Source organism: Quercus suber, unplaced genomic scaffold (assembly GCF_002906115.3).
Source record: "Quercus suber isolate HL8 unplaced genomic scaffold, Cork oak 2.0 scaffold_29, whole genome shotgun sequence".
Classification (NCBI taxonomy): Eukaryota; Viridiplantae; Streptophyta; class Magnoliopsida; order Fagales; family Fagaceae; genus Quercus; species Quercus suber.
The window spans coordinates 429,769-450,917 of record NW_027069494.1 but is presented as its reverse complement, the minus strand read 5'-3'; the positions used below and the strand labels follow the sequence as shown (position 1 = coordinate 450,917).

General features: G+C 33.8%; 3 protein-coding genes across 3 annotated transcripts; 1 reads left to right on the top strand and 2 right to left on the bottom strand.

Moving 5' to 3' along the window:
* Window positions 1-710: 710 nt before the first annotated feature.
* Window positions 711-6,554, top strand: LOC112027505 (large ribosomal subunit protein uL10). The gene is made up of 5 exons (XM_065770298.1): window positions 711-818; window positions 4,850-4,918; window positions 5,547-5,645; window positions 5,722-6,114; window positions 6,214-6,554. Exons 1-5 carry the CDS (start codon window positions 711-713, stop codon window positions 6,361-6,363), a joined length of 819 nt encoding a protein of 272 aa, XP_065626370.1. The 3' UTR covers window positions 6,364-6,554.
* A 1,423-nt stretch (window positions 6,555-7,977) lies between these two features.
* LOC112027526 (putative receptor-like protein kinase At3g47110) lies at window positions 7,978-13,425 on the bottom strand. The gene is made up of 3 exons (XM_065770268.1): window positions 10,646-13,425; window positions 8,645-9,118; window positions 7,978-8,243 (listed from the first exon to the last, which is right to left on the bottom strand). Exons 1-2 carry the CDS (start codon window positions 13,338-13,340, stop codon window positions 8,646-8,648), a joined length of 3,168 nt encoding a protein of 1,055 aa, XP_065626340.1. The 5' UTR covers window positions 13,341-13,425; the 3' UTR covers window positions 7,978-8,243; window position 8,645.
* Window positions 13,426-15,471: 2,046 nt separating this feature from the next.
* LOC112027510 (anthranilate synthase alpha subunit 1, chloroplastic) lies at window positions 15,472-20,876 on the bottom strand. The gene is made up of 11 exons (XM_024060173.1): window positions 20,666-20,876; window positions 20,187-20,371; window positions 19,697-19,886; window positions 18,082-18,233; window positions 17,777-17,892; window positions 17,418-17,664; window positions 17,188-17,244; window positions 16,767-16,919; window positions 16,546-16,626; window positions 16,166-16,252; window positions 15,472-15,906 (listed from the first exon to the last, which is right to left on the bottom strand). The coding sequence occupies exons 1-11, from the start codon at window positions 20,814-20,816 to the stop codon at window positions 15,580-15,582; spliced, it is 1,746 nt and encodes a 581-aa protein (XP_023915941.1). The 5' UTR covers window positions 20,817-20,876; the 3' UTR covers window positions 15,472-15,579.
* Between the last annotated feature and the right edge of the window lie 273 nt (window positions 20,877-21,149).

The window sequence follows — 21,149 nt, the reverse complement described above, 5'->3', positions numbered from 1 at the left end:
AGCAAAAAAAAGAAAAAAAGAAAAAAAGAAGAAAGAACAAAGGAGAAAAAAAACTTCAAATGCAGTAATTAAATTAAGCTTACTACCAAAAAAAAAAAAAAAAAGGAAAAAAATAAACAATGAATAAAGAATCATATGTAATCCTTGCTTAATGTTGTACAACTACAAACATGGGGGAAAAAAAAAATGAAAGCATCTGCAACGAAAGAAGAAGTTATTACGGTTTTCTCCCATATGAATGATGGTATGAGAGTTCCCAAATATATTGGATTGAAATAACCAACACAAGTGAAATAGAATAGAATACCATAGAAACATCTTAGTAGAAATAACATAAAAAATATGTTTATTAGTAGGGCTGTCCACGGGTCTGCCGGGTTGGGTTTGTGCCCAACCCGCAACCGACCCGCCGGAGATCGGGTGGGGAGGTGCCGGACCCGCAACCAACCCGTATTAGGGTCGGGTTTTGCGGGTCAGTTTTTCGTCGGGTGAGGCGGTTTCGGGTGAGGCAAAATCTCTCCCGATCCGTGCAAGATCTGGTGTAATCTAGCCAAATTTGGCTGAGATTTCGCCAAATCCGATGCTTTTTCCCCCAAATCATGCCGAGAATCGTCGGATCTAGTGTTTTAGTTGCCAAATCATTGCTGGAAAACTCGTCGGAAAGCATGAAATCGCAGCTCAGATTTCTCTCTTCGGGCGGGTCGGGTTGAATGGGTTTTGAAGGAAGGGAATCGAAATCGAACCGCTGGCGTCGGTTTTTGGAGCTTGGAAACCGAAACCGACCACCGGAGCTGTCAGATCGGGTTGTAGCGGGTCAGGTACGGGTGGGTTGGGCGGGTTGCGCGGGTTGGCGGGTGATATGGACAACCCTATTTATAAGGGGGGAAAAAAAAAGCTATAGTTCATTGCTTTGTTAAATCTCTCTAAAAAAATACCTACCAAAACCTACAAAGTAATCCACAATTGGCAAATTAACAAAGCAAAATTCATAATTCACAAAGGTATCTAAAAAGAACCTTCACAATTGATTGTGCTTCCATTTACTTTTGCTTCACTTTTTTTTTTTCCTCAACACCCAAATAGATGCTCAATTAAAATTGTGAGAAGATAATCCAACATGCAAAACCCAAAGAAGTCTCTAAAAATCACAAATTTGGTCATCCATATAAAAATATTTATAATAAAAAAAATTAAATAAAAACTATTTCCACCAAATTCATTAAAAAAAAAAAAAACATGACATTTATATGTCTAATCAACCACCCAAAAAAGAAAAAAAAAAGAAACCCCTCATAAAAGAAAAGGCCAATACAATTGAATTATGTAAAATAGATTATCATAGAATAGAGATTGGAAAAGCCATTATCCAAAGTGGGTGTCCTAATGAAGCGTTGCTGAAATTGTGAGCAAATTAAGTAGATGGAGATAATCAAAACAGAGAAGCGAACCCTAGAGAGAAGGATAGAGAGGTTTAAACCTAGATTTAGAGAGGGAGATGTATGCATGTTGTGTTTTTGAAATCAAAAGGAGAAGAAGATGTATGCACATATAAAATGAGAAAGCATTTGATAAACCACATGCCATAAGTTACATCGTACAATAATATAGGGAAAATACAATGTGTAGTGGTTTGAAAGCAATAACAACATTTTTTTTTTTTTGGGTGAGAAAAGTCGTAACAAAAGTTTCACAGCAGCTACTATGCTATCTTCACTATTGTTTTGTTTTCTGAATTACTATGCTCTCCTTGATACAATATTGAAGCTCAATTACTATTGTACTAACAATCACAACAATGCAAAAGGCAAATAACTTGATTCCCTAAANCTCATTCATGACCAAGAATTTAAACTACTGTGGCTTACTTGTTTGAAGACTGATATGCAAAGTACAACTACAGAAGAAGAAAGGTCTAAAGAAGAAGAAAGGTTGGTGTTAAAATAATAATAAAGGGTTAGGTTTGGGCTTTATGGTGGACAGCAATGTAATATTCATGTTTTGGCTTTATGGTGGGCATAATTGAAGCCATAAAGATTGGGCTTTATTGTGGATTTTTTTTTTTTTTAATATAGCATTTTGAAATTAGGAAAAATTTAGTAAAATTATTTTAAAATTATAAAAGAAATTCAGGGAAAAAAAAATTGGAAATGACATGGCGGCTGATGTGGCTTAACAAGAGCGTAGCAACATTAAATACTACGCTTCAGCTTTTAGTAATATATAGATTTTGAAAGTAGGGAAAAATTTAGTAAAATTATTTTAAAATTATAAGAGAAATTCAGGGAAAAAAAATTGGAAATGACATGGCGGCTGATGTGGCTCAACGAGAGCATAGCAACATTAAATGCTACGCTTCAACTTTTAGTAATATATAGATTATTATTATTATTATTATTATTATTATTATTATTATTATATAGAGATTGATAGAAAATGGCAAAGGCGATGTTCGAATTACATATATGTAGGATCATAGACATTGTTACCAAGTGCGGAAATATGCATAACAGAGGCGCTACCGCAAGGGGGGGGGGGCAATTTTTTATTTATTTTTAATTCAAGGCAAAAATACGCTTTTGGTCCACACATTTTGGGCCTATTCTCATGTTGGTCCCTAACTTTTATTCACGCCTACCTCAATCCCTAAAAAAGAAATATCACGTCCATTTTGGTTCATGCCATTAACACACTAACAGAAATTCATACATGATAGACGAAGTGCACTATTTGTAAAGTAAATGCTGACGTGGCTAATAAAATAATAATAAAATTATTTGATTTTTAAAAATGCCACATCAGCTCCACATAAGTTTCTAATTTTTTTTTTTTAAAAAAAAAATTATCAATTTTAACTATATAAAAAAGAGAAGAACAAAATTAAAAACCAAAAAACACATTAATTGAGATTTGTGTTCATCTTGATCATGAATACACAAGAATAACAAACCTAGAATATTCAATCACAAGAACAAAAGAATTGAAACCCAGAATATTCCAAAAATTTTACACAAATTCTTCCATAAAAATCAACTATACATTCAACCAAAAATTATTTTCCTAATACAATATTTCTCATAACATAGATTTTCAACGAAATAAACAGAATTTCAATCAAACAAATTCCTTTATCAATTTCCCAGCAACCAGCAAAGCCTTAACTCAAATCCACAACAATCCTGAGCTAAAAACTTCCAAATCAACCTTAGACCCACCAATAGCATCATCAACACACAACTCACAACCCGGATCTAAATAAAATATCTGAATAAGACAACATGATCTAAACAAACCCAAATCAAAGTGAGTGAGAGCAAATCCAAAACCATCTCTTTCTTTTCCTTAGTCTTTTCTTTTCCTAGTCTTTTTACTATTGTCCCGCCTCTCTTCCATCTATGGCTACCGCCTCTCTTTATAGTGGGCTAATTCCATGGGATTTCTCCCTTTTACCCCCCTAGGGCTTCATCAACTATTTTTGGTTTGTTATGGGCATCCTTTCAAGACTGCCTATCAACCCATTGGTTGCTCGACCATTACCACCACTAGGTGAATCTAGTGCATTCTCTTTCTTCCACCACCCATGCCATGATAAAATCTTTCTTTGTTTGATCTTCCTCCCACCTTTCCCCTCTTGACTCAGTGGATAAGGGTTTGGGTCTCTCACTACCTACCTCTATGGCATGCATTGGGTGGTCCCAGCCGTCTACTACCTCTTTTGGGCAAAATGCCATCCCAATAAGGCATTTTTCCCAAAAGAAGTTATGGTTGGAAACCCAAAATAGACTTTTTCCCCCTAATACCAAATCACACCCTCGGAATCCCTTAACTGCGTGCCCACCTCTCCTATATTGGCTGGGTACAAGTGGGTGGTGCTCTGGCCCTTGTGTGCTCGTTCCACTATCCTCTACATTTGTTTTCTTTCATTCCCATGCCATTTCTGCCATGTCTCATTCTGCTGTGTGTCTCTTCTACTCATGCTTATCTTCCACAAAAAAGGTGCATGGGCTTCTAGGTTTGCCTTATTTCTTCTCATTCCCTCATGGGCTTGTTTGCTTGTTTGGCATAAGTTCTTGCCAAACTAATTCGTTGGGCTTTTGTTCTTCTTTCTTATTTCCTCGGTCCCACTAGTCTCCTTCTCTCTTCTTGCTGTGGTCATGTGCTTGTCGGCCCATTGGTTTTTTACTTCTTCCTTTGGGCCCTCATAGCCCATTTACTTTACTTTTTCCTCTTTTGTGCCCATGGGCTTGCTAGCTGTTATTTCCTACCATGTTGGCCCATTGGGCGTTTACCTTTTTCATTGGACTTTCATAGCCCATTTACTTTACTTTTACCACACGTTGTGTCCATGGGCCTGCTAGCTATTATTTCCTACCACGTTGGCCCATTGGCCGTTTACCTCTTTTCTTGGACTTCCATAGCCCATTTACTTTATTTTACCTCTCATTACGCCCATGAGCCTGCTAACTATTATTCCCTGCCACGTTAGCCCATTAGGTGTTTACCTCTTTTGTTGGGCTCCCATGACCGTTTTGCTTCTATTAGGTTTCTTTCACTCTTTTCCTCCTCCATCTTCCTTCACTATTGGGCTATTTGTCAAAAATGGGTATCAACACTTGTAAAATGACTTTGTTATCCTTAATTTGAAGGAACTCCATTTTAACTAAAAAAGAGGGGTTAGTGAGTTTTCATCTCTTTGCAATAATGATAAAAGTGATATAGATGTGGCAATGACCTAGTATTTGAATTCAAATAAAACATAGACATTAATTCAAATGGACTGCGTGGTGAACGGTTTTTTTTTTTTTTTAATGTGTATTTGAAAGTTTTTTTTTTTTTTTTTTTTTTTTTTTAGGGCAACGTGGGTCTGATTTTCACCAAGGGTGATTTGAAGGAGGTCAGTGAAGAGGTCGCCAAGTACAGGGTAAATTTTAATTAGATGTTTGGTTCCTTAGTTTTATTTATTTATTTGAGGAGAAAATTAATTTATGAGCAAGCCCTTGTGAATGACATATATTTAACTATATATGCTTGTAATATTAAACAAGCCGAGTTCTACATATCAATGATTAATAGAATTGATAGTGGATTACTTATTTTGTAGATAAGATATCAAATTAAAATTTATAATTTATTGATAATATAAATAGCCCATTTTGTTGTTAAGCTATAACCTGTTAAAAATTACATAAATGGAACTTTTTTTCTTTTTCTTTTTTTATCTAATCTACTCAAATAGTGTAATTTTAATTATAAGGTAGTTATCTATCATAAGCATAGATGTGTGAAGAACTAACAACTTGCAAGTTGTGGTTTTTATTTACTATATACAGAAAAGAGAAAATTAATCAAGTAACTCTTGAATGAGCTTAAGTTATTGGTTGTTCCATTTAACCATTTGCTTAGTGAGCAAGGTGATTGTTTTGTTTTTGTTATTTTTGAAATCTGAATCATTCTTTTTGAGGCTGAGGATTTCATAGAGTCATGTTCTAAATGCTTTGTCCTATCCTGAAGTTTAACTAACTTGGCTGTAACAATTTTGAACTAAACAGGTTGGGGCTCCTGCTTCTGTCGGGTTGGTAGCACCAATTGATGTTGTTGTCCCTCCAGGCAACACCGGTCTGGATCCATTGCAGACATCCTTTTTCCAAGTTTGTAATCATGTCTTAAAAGTCATTTGGTTTTCTATTTGTGTGAAACATTTGTCCTTATGCCATTCTCTTTCAGTTACTTAATATCCCCACTAAGATTAGTAAGGGGACTGTTGAAATCATCACCCCTGTAGAGCTTATTAAGAAGGGTGACAAGGTTGGGTCCTCTGAGGCTGCCCTCCTTGCAAAGCTTGGCATAAGGCCGTTCTCTTATGGCCTTGTTGTTCTTCAAGTTTATGATGTTGGGTCTGTCTTCAGCCCTGAAGTCCTTGATCTTACAGATGAGGACCTGATAGAGAAGTTCTTCATTGGTGTCTCTATGGTGACATCACTGTCGCTTGCTCTCTCATATCCAACCCTCGCAGCTGCACCACACATGTTCACCAATGCCTACAAGAATGTTCTTGCAGTTGCTGTTGCTACTGAGTATTCCTTCCCTCAGGCAGAGAAAGTTAAGGAGTACCTAAAGGTATTTGATTCTTCTGCATTAGTTAGGCTCTCACTTTTTCACATATAGTCAAGTCCCATCCTTTGTTCAATAGATTAATTGTTTTGAGTATAAATGCAGGATCCTAGCAAGTTTGCTGTTGCCGCTGCCCCTGTTGCAGCAGCTGCTTCTTGTGGTGCCCCTGCTGCTGCTGCTGCCAAGGAGGAAGAGAAGAAGGAAGAGCCTGCTGAAGAGTCTGACGATGACATGGGTTTTAGTTTATTTGACTAAAACTTGTGTTAGTGGTGTTTATTTCTTGATGGTTTTACTTTAGAAATGTTTTGTTTTTTGGAGAATTTTTAAGTTTAATATGCCATTTTACTTAGACTTAAATATTTCCTCCAGTTGAGAGAAATTATTTATTTGGATGTCGTTATGCAGTTTTGTTTTTTTCATGAATGTGTTTAGTTGGTTTTATTTTAGAGTGTTTCTTGAGTTTGTACTGGTTATTGACTTAGTTGAGTTATTTACCATCTATGTCACCCCTGTGAGCTTAGATTCTTCCACATCTGTTTATTTCCCAATTGGATTTGTAGATAGCGCAAAATGCCTTATAAGCAATATCCCTTGACTAGGGGTGGGCCATTAAGGCAATAACCTAAAGGTGCCCAAATGAAAGGTCCTCTAAAATAGCAGTGTAGTGTTTATTACTCACCCATTATTTTGCACACCCCAACATCAGAAACAGAATAATATGATATCAATGTCTTATAGCAATACTAAAAAATAATAACAAAAATGGAGTCCTCTAATCTAGGATTGGATTCAAAATTCTCAGTGACCTTCCTTAAATATTCTGAGAATTTTGGAAGCATGTCAAATCTTTAATAAACATTCAAATAAAAGAATCATAGTTGTATTCAAATAAAAGAATCGTAGTTACATTCGGTTTTTTGGAATAGGATTGATTTCCAATAGAAAGCAAAATATGTAAACACTATACTAGAATAGAAGTGTTCAATATGCTTGTATTGTCAAAAAGTGGAAAAAGTATTTCATGAGGCTAATGCAAGATCACCGTCCTCAATTTGGAAATCTACAAAAATATGCTGCTAAAGTTGGTCACGTAATTTCCAAATTTTATTTAAAAAGATCTAAATTTTATTATTTAAAAAGATCAACTATAATAGATGATTAAAGAAACATAAAACTTATTTAAATTTATAAATGGTTTGTAATATCTATAAAAAAAAATAAAAATAAAAATAAAAACGGTTGGAAATAGAATTTTGATATGGGCAATAGTCTTAGAATTCTTAAAACTTTGGTAGTAAAATTTGGCTTAGACCAAATTGTGTTAATAATTTTAATATGTTCGTAATATCCCAAATCACATAAGAAGAATAAAAAATCATATAAAGAAGAAAAATAAAGAAGATGTTCACTTGATAATAAAAAATGTTTTATTATAAATTATATAAAATAATTTAGAGTATGTATGGTCGGTTTACTCGGAATAGGGAACTAAGAAATATTGTTAGTGCTCTAGGGAAAAGATTTATTTAACCTCTGTAATCTCTATGCTTCACAAATTTCCAAAATTATTGGGTTGGAGGAGATTGGTTTGGAGAATGGTTGTCCTATATAATTTTTCTTTGTTATTTCATTTTCTCCCTTCCATCTTGTTTAAATGCTTTAATAATTATGTTTCATGTGTCAAGAGCCTTATAGTTTAGTGACTTGTCTTCCCCCTTTATGAGAAAAACCTTCAAATCTCCATTTCTCATTATTGTAATTATCTAATTATAAAATAAAAAATATTTAGAACCCTTTTTAGAGATTTTAAAAATAAATTTAAAAAAAAAACAAAATTATTAAAAAACTCTATATTTCAAGAATTTTGGATATATGTCATATCTTTTATAAACATTCAAATAAAAGCATTGTAGTTGATATTCCTAATACAATAGGGTTTTCTGTAACTAGACTGATTTTCAATAGAAAACAAAATACATTAACACACTATAGGATTGCCATATCCCAAAGAAGAAAATATAAGAAAATCATTCCTTAAACATTTTGGCAAAGGAGATTGAACTAGCACACCTATATTATATGCTCAACAGGGACATGAAAGAAGTTTCAGTGACCTCTTCTGATAGTTGCATGCTCTGCAGTCCAAGTACAAAGTTAGTTATATTCGTTATTTCCCAAACTATAAAGAAAAACCATGACAATAGAAACAAAAACAACTATCGCATTTGCATGAGACCATTTTAAAAAACTGAATATGAAAGAACCTATTGTAAGATTTTGGATCTAAAAGTGTGAAAAAATTTAGTCTAACATTTGAATGTTGATGAGAATCGAAAGATATAATTATTTATAAATTAAAATCATTTATCAAAATAATAAAGGAAGTCCACGATTTATTTTTTATAAAATAAATGACGTTCACAATTCCATTTTGGTTAGCCTTTGATCATTTTAAGAGATAATTTTCATTGGTGATTTTATTATATAGGCTGATTTTATTATATAGGCAAATTAAAATCGAAATATAGAGAAGTACCTTAAACTTGGTTTCTTCTAAATTCACATCTGATAGTAGAACTAAGAAAGGCTTTTTTGATCAAATGTAGTTCCCTGGTAACTTCCTTCATCTTCATTCTATCTTTTGGTGACTCCATTGAACAAGCAAGTCCAGTTTCAAGGATTGATACTAAGCATTTATGCACATTGGGATCCATTTGGAAAAGGTTTGGAATACCTTGAGCTTCCACGTCTGCTTGAATTTCATTGCCATTATTATATTCTCTAGCTGCCACTATTGCCGTTGGAGCTTCATCAACTTCTCTTGGTAGAAGGATTGGATCCACAATTTGAACAAGTTTTTCAGGCAATGCCATCTTAGTAAAATTGTGGAGATTGAGACCATCTTTAAACATTTCATCAGTGGGTCTCTTTCCTAAGAACATCTCCAGTAGTAATATTCCATAGCTATACACGTCTGCCTCTATTGATGCCTCACCACCCATGCCATACTCTATAATTTAATTATGACATGTAAGGAAAAATTTTCAGTTTCTTACAATGATATTTGGAATTTAATGCAAGTAAACTTCATTTGGTTGTAAGTTCAAAATAGCAAAGCAAAAGTTGAACCTAAAGAAGAACACGAAGACAAAAGCCATCATTTCAATAAAAAAAACTTTCAAGTTAGAAGCATTGATAATTTGTGAGTGTGTGCAACTGTGCATGTTCTGTCTATCAAATATTCGTTGGTGTTTCTGTTATTTTATATAAATTTTGTAAACTTTTTCATGCAGAACAAATCTATTTTAAAAACAAATTCACTTCCTTCCATATCAGTATCACAATTAGGGGTGGCAAAATTTGACACGACCCGCGAACCCGACACGACACGACACAAAATTAGCAGGTTATGGGTTGAGGCTTAACGGGTTCGTGTCATATTCGGGTTAACACGGCTGACCGGTTTAATAAACGGGTTAGGTTAGTGTTGAACACATAGAACCTGCTTGACTCGTCTAACCCGTTTAATTAATTGATATTTTACCAATATACCCTTCAAATTCTAGGTATATAAACATATTAGTTATTGTGATTTATTTTCTTTGACATATTGTGATTGATTATTTGTGATATTAAGATATGCTTAGTTTTGAATGGTTATTTGTGATGCAATTACTCGTTAGTTTTGAATTTTATATTAAAAATATTTGTTTTTTCATAATTTTTTTTTCATTTTGATAAAATCTGATAAACAGGTCGACACGACTGACCTATTTAATAAATGGGTCATGTTAGGGTTGAGGAATCTTGACCCGTTTAATAAACAATTTGGGTTAGTGTTGACCTATGTAGTCGAATACTCATGACTTAACACGATACAAACCCGACACGCGAACATGAATTGCCACCCCTAATCACAATTCACAATCTACATTAGACTCATAACAAGCAGACAATATTTGTGATTTGTGTGTAGCATGGAAAATGTGGTTAATGGTATGGACTAGTTCTACAAAAATCATGGCTCCTATTAGTTTCCATTACGTCAATAATGTTTTCTGTTGACAACATCTTCAGTTTAGGATACTTGAGTTAATGTCGCAAAACTATAGCACATAACTGTTTTGGGACCAGATGAACCATATTTGCTATAATAAATTGACAAGCTATCATCAGTCATCACAAACATATAGTATTGGGGAAATAAATGCCTGAAAAACGAAGATACTTAGTCAATGGAGAAAGCAAATGTCTCAACTAATCAAATTTATCGAGGCTTAAAACATGCTTAATGCTTTTATTTGCTTTTTTCTTCTTTGTTTTTTGTTTTTATTTTGAGAATCTAATTTTGTTTCCTTTAAATTCTTCAATTAAAATAAAATTGTAAATTGAGTGAATAGGTGCACTACTATGTGTGTAAGAAGAGAGAGAATTTGTGTATCATCTATTGATAGTAAGGTGATTTCCAAAAACAAAATAATAAAATATATGTAAAGATGTTTTGAGGGTTTAACTAGAAGAATTCAAAAGAAGTTACCTGGAGCAACGTATCCAATTGATCCCTTTATCCCAATTGTACTAGTTTGCTTTCCAAAAGAATCATTGGTGATTGGAAGGAGCCTTGCTAAACCAAAATCGCTTACATGAGCAACCATGTCATTGTCTAGAAGAACATTGCTTGGTTTTAAATCACAATGAATGATTGGTTGCGAAGAATAGTTGTGAAGATAATCAATTGCAGAGGCCACATCAATTGCAACATCTAGTCTTTGAAGAAGGCTCAGGTTCCTTGATTGGTTTTCATTGTCTAGCCCTTGATGAAGCCAAAAATCTAAGCTTCCATTTGTCATGAAGTCAAATACTAGAGCTTTGAATTGATTCCCACTGTAATCCATGCTAGAGCAACATGTTAATATCTTAATAAGATTTCTATGCCGGATATTTCTTAAGACATTACATTCAACCATAAAGCTCTTGGAAGCACCCTTTTGTTGAAGATTAAGGACCTTTACAGCAATTGATCTTTCTTCTGGATGAATAAGTCCTTTATATACAGAGCCAAAATTGCCAGATCCAATTAAATTACTTGGAGAAAATCCACTAGTTGCTTGATAGAGTTCTTTATATGAAACATTTGGAAAGAGGTCCATTGTTGAAACCGTTGAAGGTGATTTCTTTTTTGATTTTTTCATCCAAATAAGAAAAGATGAAAATAGAAGGAAAATTTGAACAATAGAGATAATTACAATTGCTAGTTTGAATCCAATGGATTTTCTTGGTTTCATAACATTTACAGGGCACTTTGGCAATTGCAATTTCTTTATACCACCACAAAGTTTAGTATTTCCAATCAATGATACAACACTTGTGTTTTTGAAAACCCCTTCGATTGGTACTTCACCCTCAAAATTATTGAATGAAAGGTTCAAATTTTCCAAGAAAAGCAGCTTCTCTAAACCCTCTGGAATGGGTCCTAATAGGTTATTTTGTGAAATATCTAAATGTCGAAGACCTTTCAAAGAAGCCATAGATGATGGTATGGCACCATGAAAGGAATTCGCTTGCAAGTAAAGATATTCCAAGTTCAAACAATTTCCTATTGATGTAGGAATTTCACCAGACAAATTATTGTTAGAGATATCCATTTGGTTGATATTTTTCAAATTACCTACTTCAAATGGTAGTTTGCTCGTGAATGAGTTGTGAGATAAATTGAGGTGTACTAGTGGTAACGAAGAAGTACCAATAAGCAGCTGGATTATGGATCCATTAAGGTTATTTTGTGAAATGACCAAGATTTGCAAATTTTTGCAATTTACTATAGTTGGAGGTATGGTTCCTTCCAATCTGTTTTCACTTAATTGAAGTGTGAATAACTGAGTAAGGTTGCCTATGGAGGCTGGTATTTCTCCTGACAATTTATTTCCATATAAACCCAATGCTTGCATCTTCTCAAACTTCCCAAAAGTAGTAGGAATGACGCTTGTGATGTGATTATCATTTAAGCCCAAGATAATTAAGTTAAAGAGATTTGCTAATGATCCAGGAATAGTTCCAGATATTTCATTGTTTCCAAGATATAATTTAGTGAGTTGGGTGGACAAGTTTGATACAGCATTGGGCAGAACACCATCAAATTGGTTTGCTTTTAAATCTAATGTTTGAAGTCTACTACAATTTGTCAACGATGTTATGAAATGGAGACTCTTTCCTAAATAATTTTTACTCAAATTAAGCAATAAAAGATTCAGCAGATTTCCCAAATTTGTTGGAACTGATCCCAAAAACTTATTCGCAGACAAACCAATTCGTTGAAGCTGAGTTGCATTGCATAATGAAGTAGGGATTAGCCCAGAGAACTCATTTAAACCAAAATAGAAAAATTGGAGACTTGGAAGATTTTGGCCTATGTTGGCTGGAAGTGTGCCATTAAGTTGGTTGTTTGTAACTGAAAAGATTTGGAGAGATGACATATTGTAAAGAGAGGAAGGGATCGTACCTGACAATTTATTAATCGCAATTGAGAAAACTACTAAGCCACTTAATTGGCCTATGGCATCTGGAATATTTCCCACCAAATTATTGTATGCTACACGAAATTGTGTGAGTGAAGAAAGATTTCCTAGAGAAGGTGGGATCCCTCCTACCAAATTGTTATCGCCAAACTGAAGTATTTTGAGGTTCATCAAAGAGCCTAGCTCAGTTGGAATCTTCCCTTTAAGCTTATTTCCCAGAATATCTAAGAGCCTGAGATTGGAGCAGTTGGACAAGCTGGATGGTATTTCCCCTTCCAATGTGTTATTGGTAAGATAGAGTTGTTGCAGTCGAAATAAATGACCAATTTCTTGTGGAATTTTACCATAGAAGCTATTAGTCTGGAGGATGATGGACCTTAGAAAGCTGAGGTTGCCGATGTAAGGTGATAGAGTTCCACGTAACTTGTGGCCTTGTAGGTCTAAGACTGTGACTCTTTGGTGCCGACGACCGCATTTGACTCCTAGCCAGTTGCAGAAGTGCGTAGAGTCATTCCATGAGCGCAATATGTTAGAGGGATCCTGAGGTACAGAATCTTTGAATTTGAGCAAAGCAAAACGATCAGTCTCATTTGTTGGAGCAGCAGCTGTAATGGTGGGTTGCAAGCAGAGTAAGCAAATGGGAAAGAGAAGAATCATGAGATGAAGGTATATGGAATAAGACGAGGATGCACACAAATTGGTTTGGTGAAGCGTCATTTGGTTTGGAGAAGGAAGCTGGTGATATAATTGGATGAAAATGGGTAATTCACTCTTGAACTGGAGGGCTTTTAATTAATGATCTTAATAATTTCACTGTTTGAATTTGGATGCTTTGAGACTTGGACGGTTATATTAGTTTCACACCAAATGTTAGAAGCAAATAATTTTCCACCGTATTTGACACTTCACAAGATATTAAATTGTCCTGCCTACCTGCTACGTTGCCTTTTCTACATTGGATGAACTTTGAACCATGATCATTTTCTACCGTGTTTGACACTGCAAAATTTTAAAAATTTCCGCTCTGTTTGTCACTTTATTATATCCTTAGTTCATGTCTAAATTGAACCTATTTTGTCAAAAACTTGTTGATCACTCACAATCTGATTTCTTCAAAAGTAGTACTTAGTTATGTTTGCCATGTGGTCACAAAATTTCTTGATTGAAGAAATAAAAACAACTTTTTATTTGGAAACACAAGAGGGGGGGGGGGGGGGGGGGGGGGGGAAGGTTTGGACAAAGTAACTTAAATAATCTTTCTATGCTAATAAAAGCACCGGAGAATCTACTTGTACTACCAGATCATTCATGTAACTAAAGTGTGAAATCGAAGGCTAGAATACACTGCTTTATTAAAGAGAATCCCCAAGTGGTTCTCAGGCTAGTATACACAGCTTTAATGTCCATTGACATACACATATGGTTGAGAAAGAGCAAATTTGAGCAGAGCAAGTAGAAAAAATGATAATAATGGTGAAAAGAAAATTAACACAGAATTGAGAAAATTGGAAAGCTGAAGAATGAGCAATTTGAGTTTGAAAATCAACGTGAATGTACTAGGAGTGTGGTCTTATTTTGTAGATAGTGTTTTACATAAGAGTTAAAGAAGCATTTTTATCAAGTCTTGCCCTTACTTAAACGTAGGCTATAGAGGTATTTTGGAACCAAAAAAATGTTCAGTCCAAACAGGAAAAGTCCCTTAAAAATTTATATATATATATATATATATATATTAATGACAAGTTGGATGGTGGGGTGGTTTTGTATCTATTTTCATTGCCTAATTATATCAACGTGAAAATCTGGATGGTGGGGTGGTTTTGTTACCAATTTCATTGCCTAATTATATCAACAAGACAATTTGGATGGTGGGGTGGTTTTGATTCCAATTTCATTCATAACAAGGAAAGATCAATAGTTGCTAGTTAGGTTATTAATCATATGTTTAAATTTCAAGTCTCTGTAGTGTACAATTATGTAAAAAAAAAAAAGTTTTTGGCTCGAATTGTAAATAACATCTGATTGACACAAAATTTGACATGCGTATTAATAAGAACATAAAAAACATATAATCCAATGGTTACATTTTCAAAATATGCAGTCTTGTTAATTTTTTTTAATGGGAATTGTAACCAAACTTTGTCCAATTTATAATTTGTCTAGACTTAATCCGTAAAAGTAATAAAAAACATGTCAATTAAAATTAAAAAAAGTAATTAAATAACTTGTTAATTAGGGAAGTAATAGAGAACATGACTTCAAATAGAATAAAATTGAGAAAAAAGAATTCATGTGACCAATCCAATCTAATCGGTCAAAGATCCATAACCGATCCCAAATTTTGAAACTAAGGTTTTGTTGTTGACTTCTTGTTGTTGTTTAGGCTTAATTAGTGTTAAATGTAGGAGAGCTCTTAATTAATGATCTTAATAATTTCACGTTTGAATTTGGATGCTTGCAGCCTTGGACGGTTATATTAGTTTCACACCAGATGTTAGGAGCAAATAGTTTTCCACCGTCTTTGACCTTCACAAGATATTAAATCTTCTTGCCCCATTCGCTACGTTGCCTTTTACACATTGGATGAACTTTGGACCATGATCATTTTCACAATTCCACCGTGTTTGACACAGTACAAGATTTTTAAATTTTCCGCTATGTTTGTCACTTCCTTATTTCCTTGATTCATGTCTAAATTTTCTTTAGATTTTAAGTTTATTTATTTATTTATGTACGACTTTTTAAAGTTTTATTTATTTAATAAAATTATATTTTAATCAACTTTTCAACAAATTAAAAATCCAAAGACTAGCTGAACCTGAAATGAAAACATCACAATTCACTCAAATACCTTTATCAAAATTCTAATTAAATAGTAAAAAGTCCAAAATGATTGATATTCTAGTTACAACTCAGCCCAAATGAACGCCTACATTGGCACAGCTAAAACTGAACCTCATTTATCAAGAAAAGCAGATTCGGCCAAGTCAATGGCACGAGCAAGACCAGCAGCTTTGTTCTGACATTCTTGTTGTTCATCATCAGGATTACTGTCAGCCACTATACCAGCACCAGTTTGAAGGTTAGCAATCCATTCCTGGCGCTTGGTTCCATCCTTGTTATAAGAGTACATTGTGTTATATCGATTTCCTGTAGGGAATACCATTGTCCTCAAAGCTAGAGCAATATCCATGTCCCCAGAGAAAGATACAGTACCGAACCCACCACTATATGGGCCACGCCTTGTTACTTCCAAGGTGTCAATTATTTCCATGGCTCTCACCTGGGCAGATAAGCAAAATTGCTCATTTTATTATGTGTGACTTTTCCGACCTAAAATTTGCTTACTTTAGGGGGAAAAAAAGGACTTGTGACAGACTACGATTGATGGAGCATAACATGGAATATTCATGGAAATTGTGATCTCAAATCTCCTATAACAGCCTAATGTTTTGTCATTTCTTTGCCTTTGAATTATTAGAACTAAAAATGAAGCAAAGTGGTAAATGAAAAGAAGGGAAACAAGTAATGAAAATAAAAACCTTGGGTGCTCCACTAACGGTTCCAACAGGCAATGCAGCACGCAGAGCATCCCAGCAAGTGAGATCATCATTTAACTCTCCCGTAACCTGCATTAGATAAATTAGCATGCTCTTTTTCATTATAAATCTATAATGCACTTTGCTTTGTAATGCTTTTAAAGAATTTTCTTTGATAATGGCGCATTTAGAAGCTATGTAAAACCAAGGAAAAGGATCATCTCCATTTTCTGTCCTAAATCACTATCAAGTTATGGAAGAAAGTGACATAGTAACATGTTATTGTTATGCATGATTTATGCAGATAATCATTTTCTAGAAGAAACAAACATTTCCACGCTCCTATTGAACCAACAACAGACACAATAAAAGCAAATTCTCACCGTGGAGCTTATGTGCATCACATGGGAATACCGTTCAACATTCATAAGCTTTTCCACCTTCACCGAACCATTTTTTGAGACCTACACCAAGAATCTTTGTCACCAATACCAGTTTTATATATGCAACTAACATTAAAACGAAAAGTCACATGCACCCTTTCTAGCAAAAACATAGAGGAGAATCTTAAGAGACACTGTGATGGGGATAAGTTAAGAGAAACCTTTCCAACATCATTTCGACCCAGATCAACAAGCATGACATGTTCTGCGCATTGCTTTGCATCACTTAGTAGCTGAACTTTCAAACTCTCATCTTCTTCCTTTGTCTTCCCTCTTCTCACAGTTCCAGCCAATGGCCGATTGATAATCTTATTCTGTTCATAACATTGTAAGGATGGACATATTTGTTTATAGATATTCAGGGAATAAGAGGCATAAATTCTTCATGCACAAAAATTCACATGTATCCATAAACTAGCTTAAACTTACAGCAAGAAAAATCATACTAGGCTAACCAAGGAACATATTATTGGTTTACAACAACTAAGCCTTAGTTCCAAATATATTTTAGTGTCAGCAACATATAGTCATCAAAAAATCTTTTTTGTTTATAACGACTTGGAATTAGTTTATACAATTTACCTCCTTTGAGCGTGTAAGAATTTCTGGACTTGAAGCAACCAGGATACACCCTCTAGCCTGATCAAGAACAATTTCATAAAAAGCAAGTTTAAAACAATTTAGCAAACTGATATGAAAAATGCTAAAAAACTGCAATTAGAAAAGCTGCAAATCTGTAGCAAATCTGTAACATCACACAACTAGCTACAAAACCAAAAACTGCAATTAGAAAAGCTTTATAAGATACAAACCTGCAAGTATGTCATATAGGGACTTGGATTGACTATTCTCAGTGCCCTATACACTTCAAATGGATCAGCAAATGTTCGCCGCTCAAAACGTTGACTTAAAACAACCTGAAATATATCTCCTGCTTTAATATGTTCTTTTGCTTTTATAACTGCATCTTTGAATTCTTCGCTTTTCATGGTGGACTTCTCTAAAGAAGCTCCGAATGTGTGAGTGTCCAAACTCACATAACCTGGAGAAAGCCTTGGGCTAAAAAATGACAACCAGGTCAAAAAATTTCTTAAGAATTTTACAACCTCGAGTAATTTATTATTTATTAATTATCATTATAATTTTCATACAAAGCACAAGAGTTACTCACGGATCTACATCGTGTACTTTGGACACTAACACTTCCAAGCGTTTCATCCCATCTTTATAAGCCTTCTCAACAGAGGAGTACCGATCTATCCTCACCCAGTGAATCACATAAGTTTTCTGAAGAAATAAAAATATACAGATTACCTTAATAACGTTTTTAATTAAGAAAAAAAATCTTCAAGCTAATTAGTCATAAGAAATCTAGTGGCCTCGCACAAAAGAGTAAATACACTAATAACGTTAAAACCTTTTATGATCATCCCCTGTAAGAGGTCAAAAATTGTTAATGCAACAAAATCAGATTACCTTCTCTACATGATCAAAAACTATCACATCGTCATAGAGGCCAAGATGTATGTCAGCAAGATTTCTGTCATCCTTCGGAGCCTTAGAGAATGGCAGTTTTTTCTTCTCGGCATAGCGAACTGTGTCGTATGAGAAGTATCCTACCCAGCCACCTATTCATGACAAAAATGTACCACTAAGAAGGAATTCATGACAAAAATACAAAGGGGGAATTCATTATGAAAAATGCTAACGCTTTGTTACGAAGTGTTTACATGCAATCATCGGTAATAAATATGATTGGTAGCACATCATCAACACAATAAATATATATATATATATATATATATTTTTTTTTTTAATTTTTCTTATTATGTTTAAGATTTGACACATCATTAACTTATAAAGTTTATTTAGTAAAATTTGTAATATACTTAACATCGCTCACTGTTGGATTCTTCCTATGAATGAAACCTACCATAGGTTTGCTGTTTGTAAGATAATGAGCAAGCCATAAGAAATTGTGAGATGAAATATCTAAAATTGAGACAGATTTGTATTTTTAAATATGGTTTAAGATACTTTTGAGTTCTTAAGATAATTTTATCATAAAGTTCTTGAAATACTAATCAATCATTATTAATTAAATGAATCCGATTTTGCACATCAATAATTTAAATTTTTAACAAAAAAGTATTAGCTAGCTAATATTTGTTTAAATCATAATTACATAACAAAATTCAATTCACACATTTCCCAATAGGTCTAGAGCATCATAATCCTTCTTGACCAATCTCAACTGATTGCTAGCACTAATAACTCTTATATAGGGATGGCAATGAGGTGAAATGGGATTGGATAGGGGTGCCTTGTCCCCTTCCCATCTCCTTTTCTAGACAAGGAAATTCATGCAGGATGGGACATGGTAAGTTAGAGGTATTTTGTTATTTGAATACAAAAGGATTGTTAGTTGAGAGAATACTAAAAGAAAGAAAGAAAAAAAAAAAAAAAAAAACTCATGCTTAATTAGAGGATGATAATAAAATAGTTACAATAAATCAATTATATCTTAGATCAATATAAAATAGATTAAATAATATATAAATATGTATTAAATAAAAATGTGTGTAAATATATACACACATCCGAGGTAAGGTGGGGTTAGCAAAACCTATCCTTATCTTATCTCCTAATTAAAGTAGGGAAACTAACGTGAGATAGAATGGAGCAGAACAACTAAAATAGGTAAGGGAATTTTCACCATCCCTAGCTACTTCTAAACCCAAGTTTGTGAAAGAGTTGTACGACACAATAAAATGGAAACTTTATAAATAGCTAGGATCTTGTTCCTATCCAAAGTGGGTTGTAATAATAGAAATGCATGGCAGTGTTGAATCAGCAATAAACATTAACTAATTTTCACTTCCATTTTAGCTTGATCCTAGCTAGTAAATCCATGCCAAGCAACTCTCAAATTATATGCGGAATGTATAGTCAAGACTCAAGAGCCAAATTTTAATAACTCACGAAGTTATGATCTATATCCAGACATACCTAACAAGATTTTATTTTAAAAAAAAATAAATAAATAAATAAATAAAAAAGCATGTATAAGTCAACAACAAAGTTTTCTTACCACAAAATGTGCCTGGGAGTTCATCAATAAGTTGAGGTTTCCAGCCCTCTGAGATTCTTCTAGGAATCACCATTGGATCTTCAACCAACTCTTCAGTCAAAGTGCCTTCCTCATGGTCCATTATCGTTACCTTATTTTCTTTTGCAACAATTTCCTTTGTTGGTTGAGCTCCAACTACACTATAACGTCCCTAGTACAATTAATGCAGTATTGAATTTTAAAATATGATTATGGAGACTCATAAATTCTACTTTACTTTCAATAATACGTAGCCTTCAATCAAGTCATTTTGTCTATGGACTTAGCCATTTAACTTAAGACCAGATCATGTTAATTCAATGCATTCTCTTTTTTTCTTTTCTTTTTTCCTCTTTCTCTCTTTTTTTTTTTTTTTTTTTCATACATTTTATCATGGTATTAGAATTATATTTCATCTTTTCTAATAAATTCAATTTTATTAAAAAAAGTATAAATCTTAGGGCACACTTACAATTCTAGAAACAATAGGATGTGGCTCAACTGACTCAAAAAGAAAACTTGGAGCCTCTCGATTGTCTTCTTCAACCAAGCACCGATATGCTAGAACCGGAGTAAGATGATCAGAGAATATGCATCGATAAAGTGGAACAACATTTGCATTTTTAGACGCTTCCACAAACTTTGCTCCATCTTCACCTGAATCAATAAAATCCCTTAGACGTTCGAACTAAAAAGAAAACATTAAATTTGGTTGCTGAGGAAATTATGTAAATGAAAATCTACAAAAATTTTGACTTTCAACTTTGCTTCCTCATTTAAATGGGGTGGTTTAATTATCTATTTTATTGAAAGTTGACAGAAGTATAATTATATTTTAAAAATGTAAAACTTTAAAAGGGTTACATAAACCAATAAGCCTTTTAAAAATAATAGGTTCCAAATGCATATAAACTCAATTTTTATACAAGTTGTAAAGCTCGTGACTCGTACCAAACGATGAGCTACTGATAGAGGAGCATTTCACCGTGGGGATTCTACGAGCAAATGCAAGTGAGCTTGAGCTTCTTCTGGTGATGCCAGTGACTAGAAATGGAGACTGCCAGTGGCTGGACATGACCAAGTGGGGAGAGAGGGTCTGCATGTTGTCTCGGTAATTGGTGTGGCTCTCCGGAAACTGAGATCTAACTTTATTGTAATTGAAAAAAACTCAGTGTCTAGCAGTGAAGAGTGATTTACTTGGGAAGGGACACATATATAAAGCTGTGCATGTAACCGATTTTTATTTCCTTTCATTACCTTTGGCCTTATATAGGATGTATTAGGATTTGTTCTATATGAAAGGATTAGAATTCTAATATTTAATCTAAATCATGAAATAAATCTATTTCTTTTTAATTTTAGTAATAACTTAACAATACTAGTGATTCAAATCTTTTTACTTCAAAAAATAGGGGTAGGTGAGGACAGAGTTTCC

Bases quoted from the DNA above. Each gene is read 5' to 3' on its own strand.
- LOC112027505 (XM_065770298.1), top strand. From the start codon at position 711: ATGGGTTTTGAAGGAAGGGAATCGAAATCGAACCGCTGGCGTCGGTTT. The intron at 4,919-5,546 runs GTAAATTTTAAT...TGAACTAAACAG, and splicing joins AAGAGGTCGCCAAGTACAGG to GTTGGGGCTCCTGCTTCTGT. The intron at 6,115-6,213 runs GTATTTGATTCT...GTATAAATGCAG, and splicing joins AAGTTAAGGAGTACCTAAAG to GATCCTAGCAAGTTTGCTGT.
- LOC112027526 (XM_065770268.1), bottom strand. From the start codon at position 13,340: ATGACGCTTCACCAAACCAATTTGTGTGCATCCTCGTCTTATTCCATA. The intron at 9,119-10,645 runs GTAACTTCTTTT...ATTAAATTATAG, and splicing joins AATTGGATACGTTGCTCCAG to AGTATGGCATGGGTGGTGAG.
- LOC112027510 (XM_024060173.1), bottom strand. From the start codon at position 20,816: ATGCAGACCCTCTCTCCCCACTTGGTCATGTCCAGCCACTGGCAGTCT. The intron at 18,234-19,696 runs GTAAGAAAACTT...TGTCATGAATAG, and splicing joins ACTCCCAGGCACATTTTGTG to GTGGCTGGGTAGGATACTTC. The intron at 16,253-16,545 runs GTGAGAATTTGC...TATCTAATGCAG, and splicing joins TGATGCACATAAGCTCCACG to GTTACGGGAGAGTTAAATGA.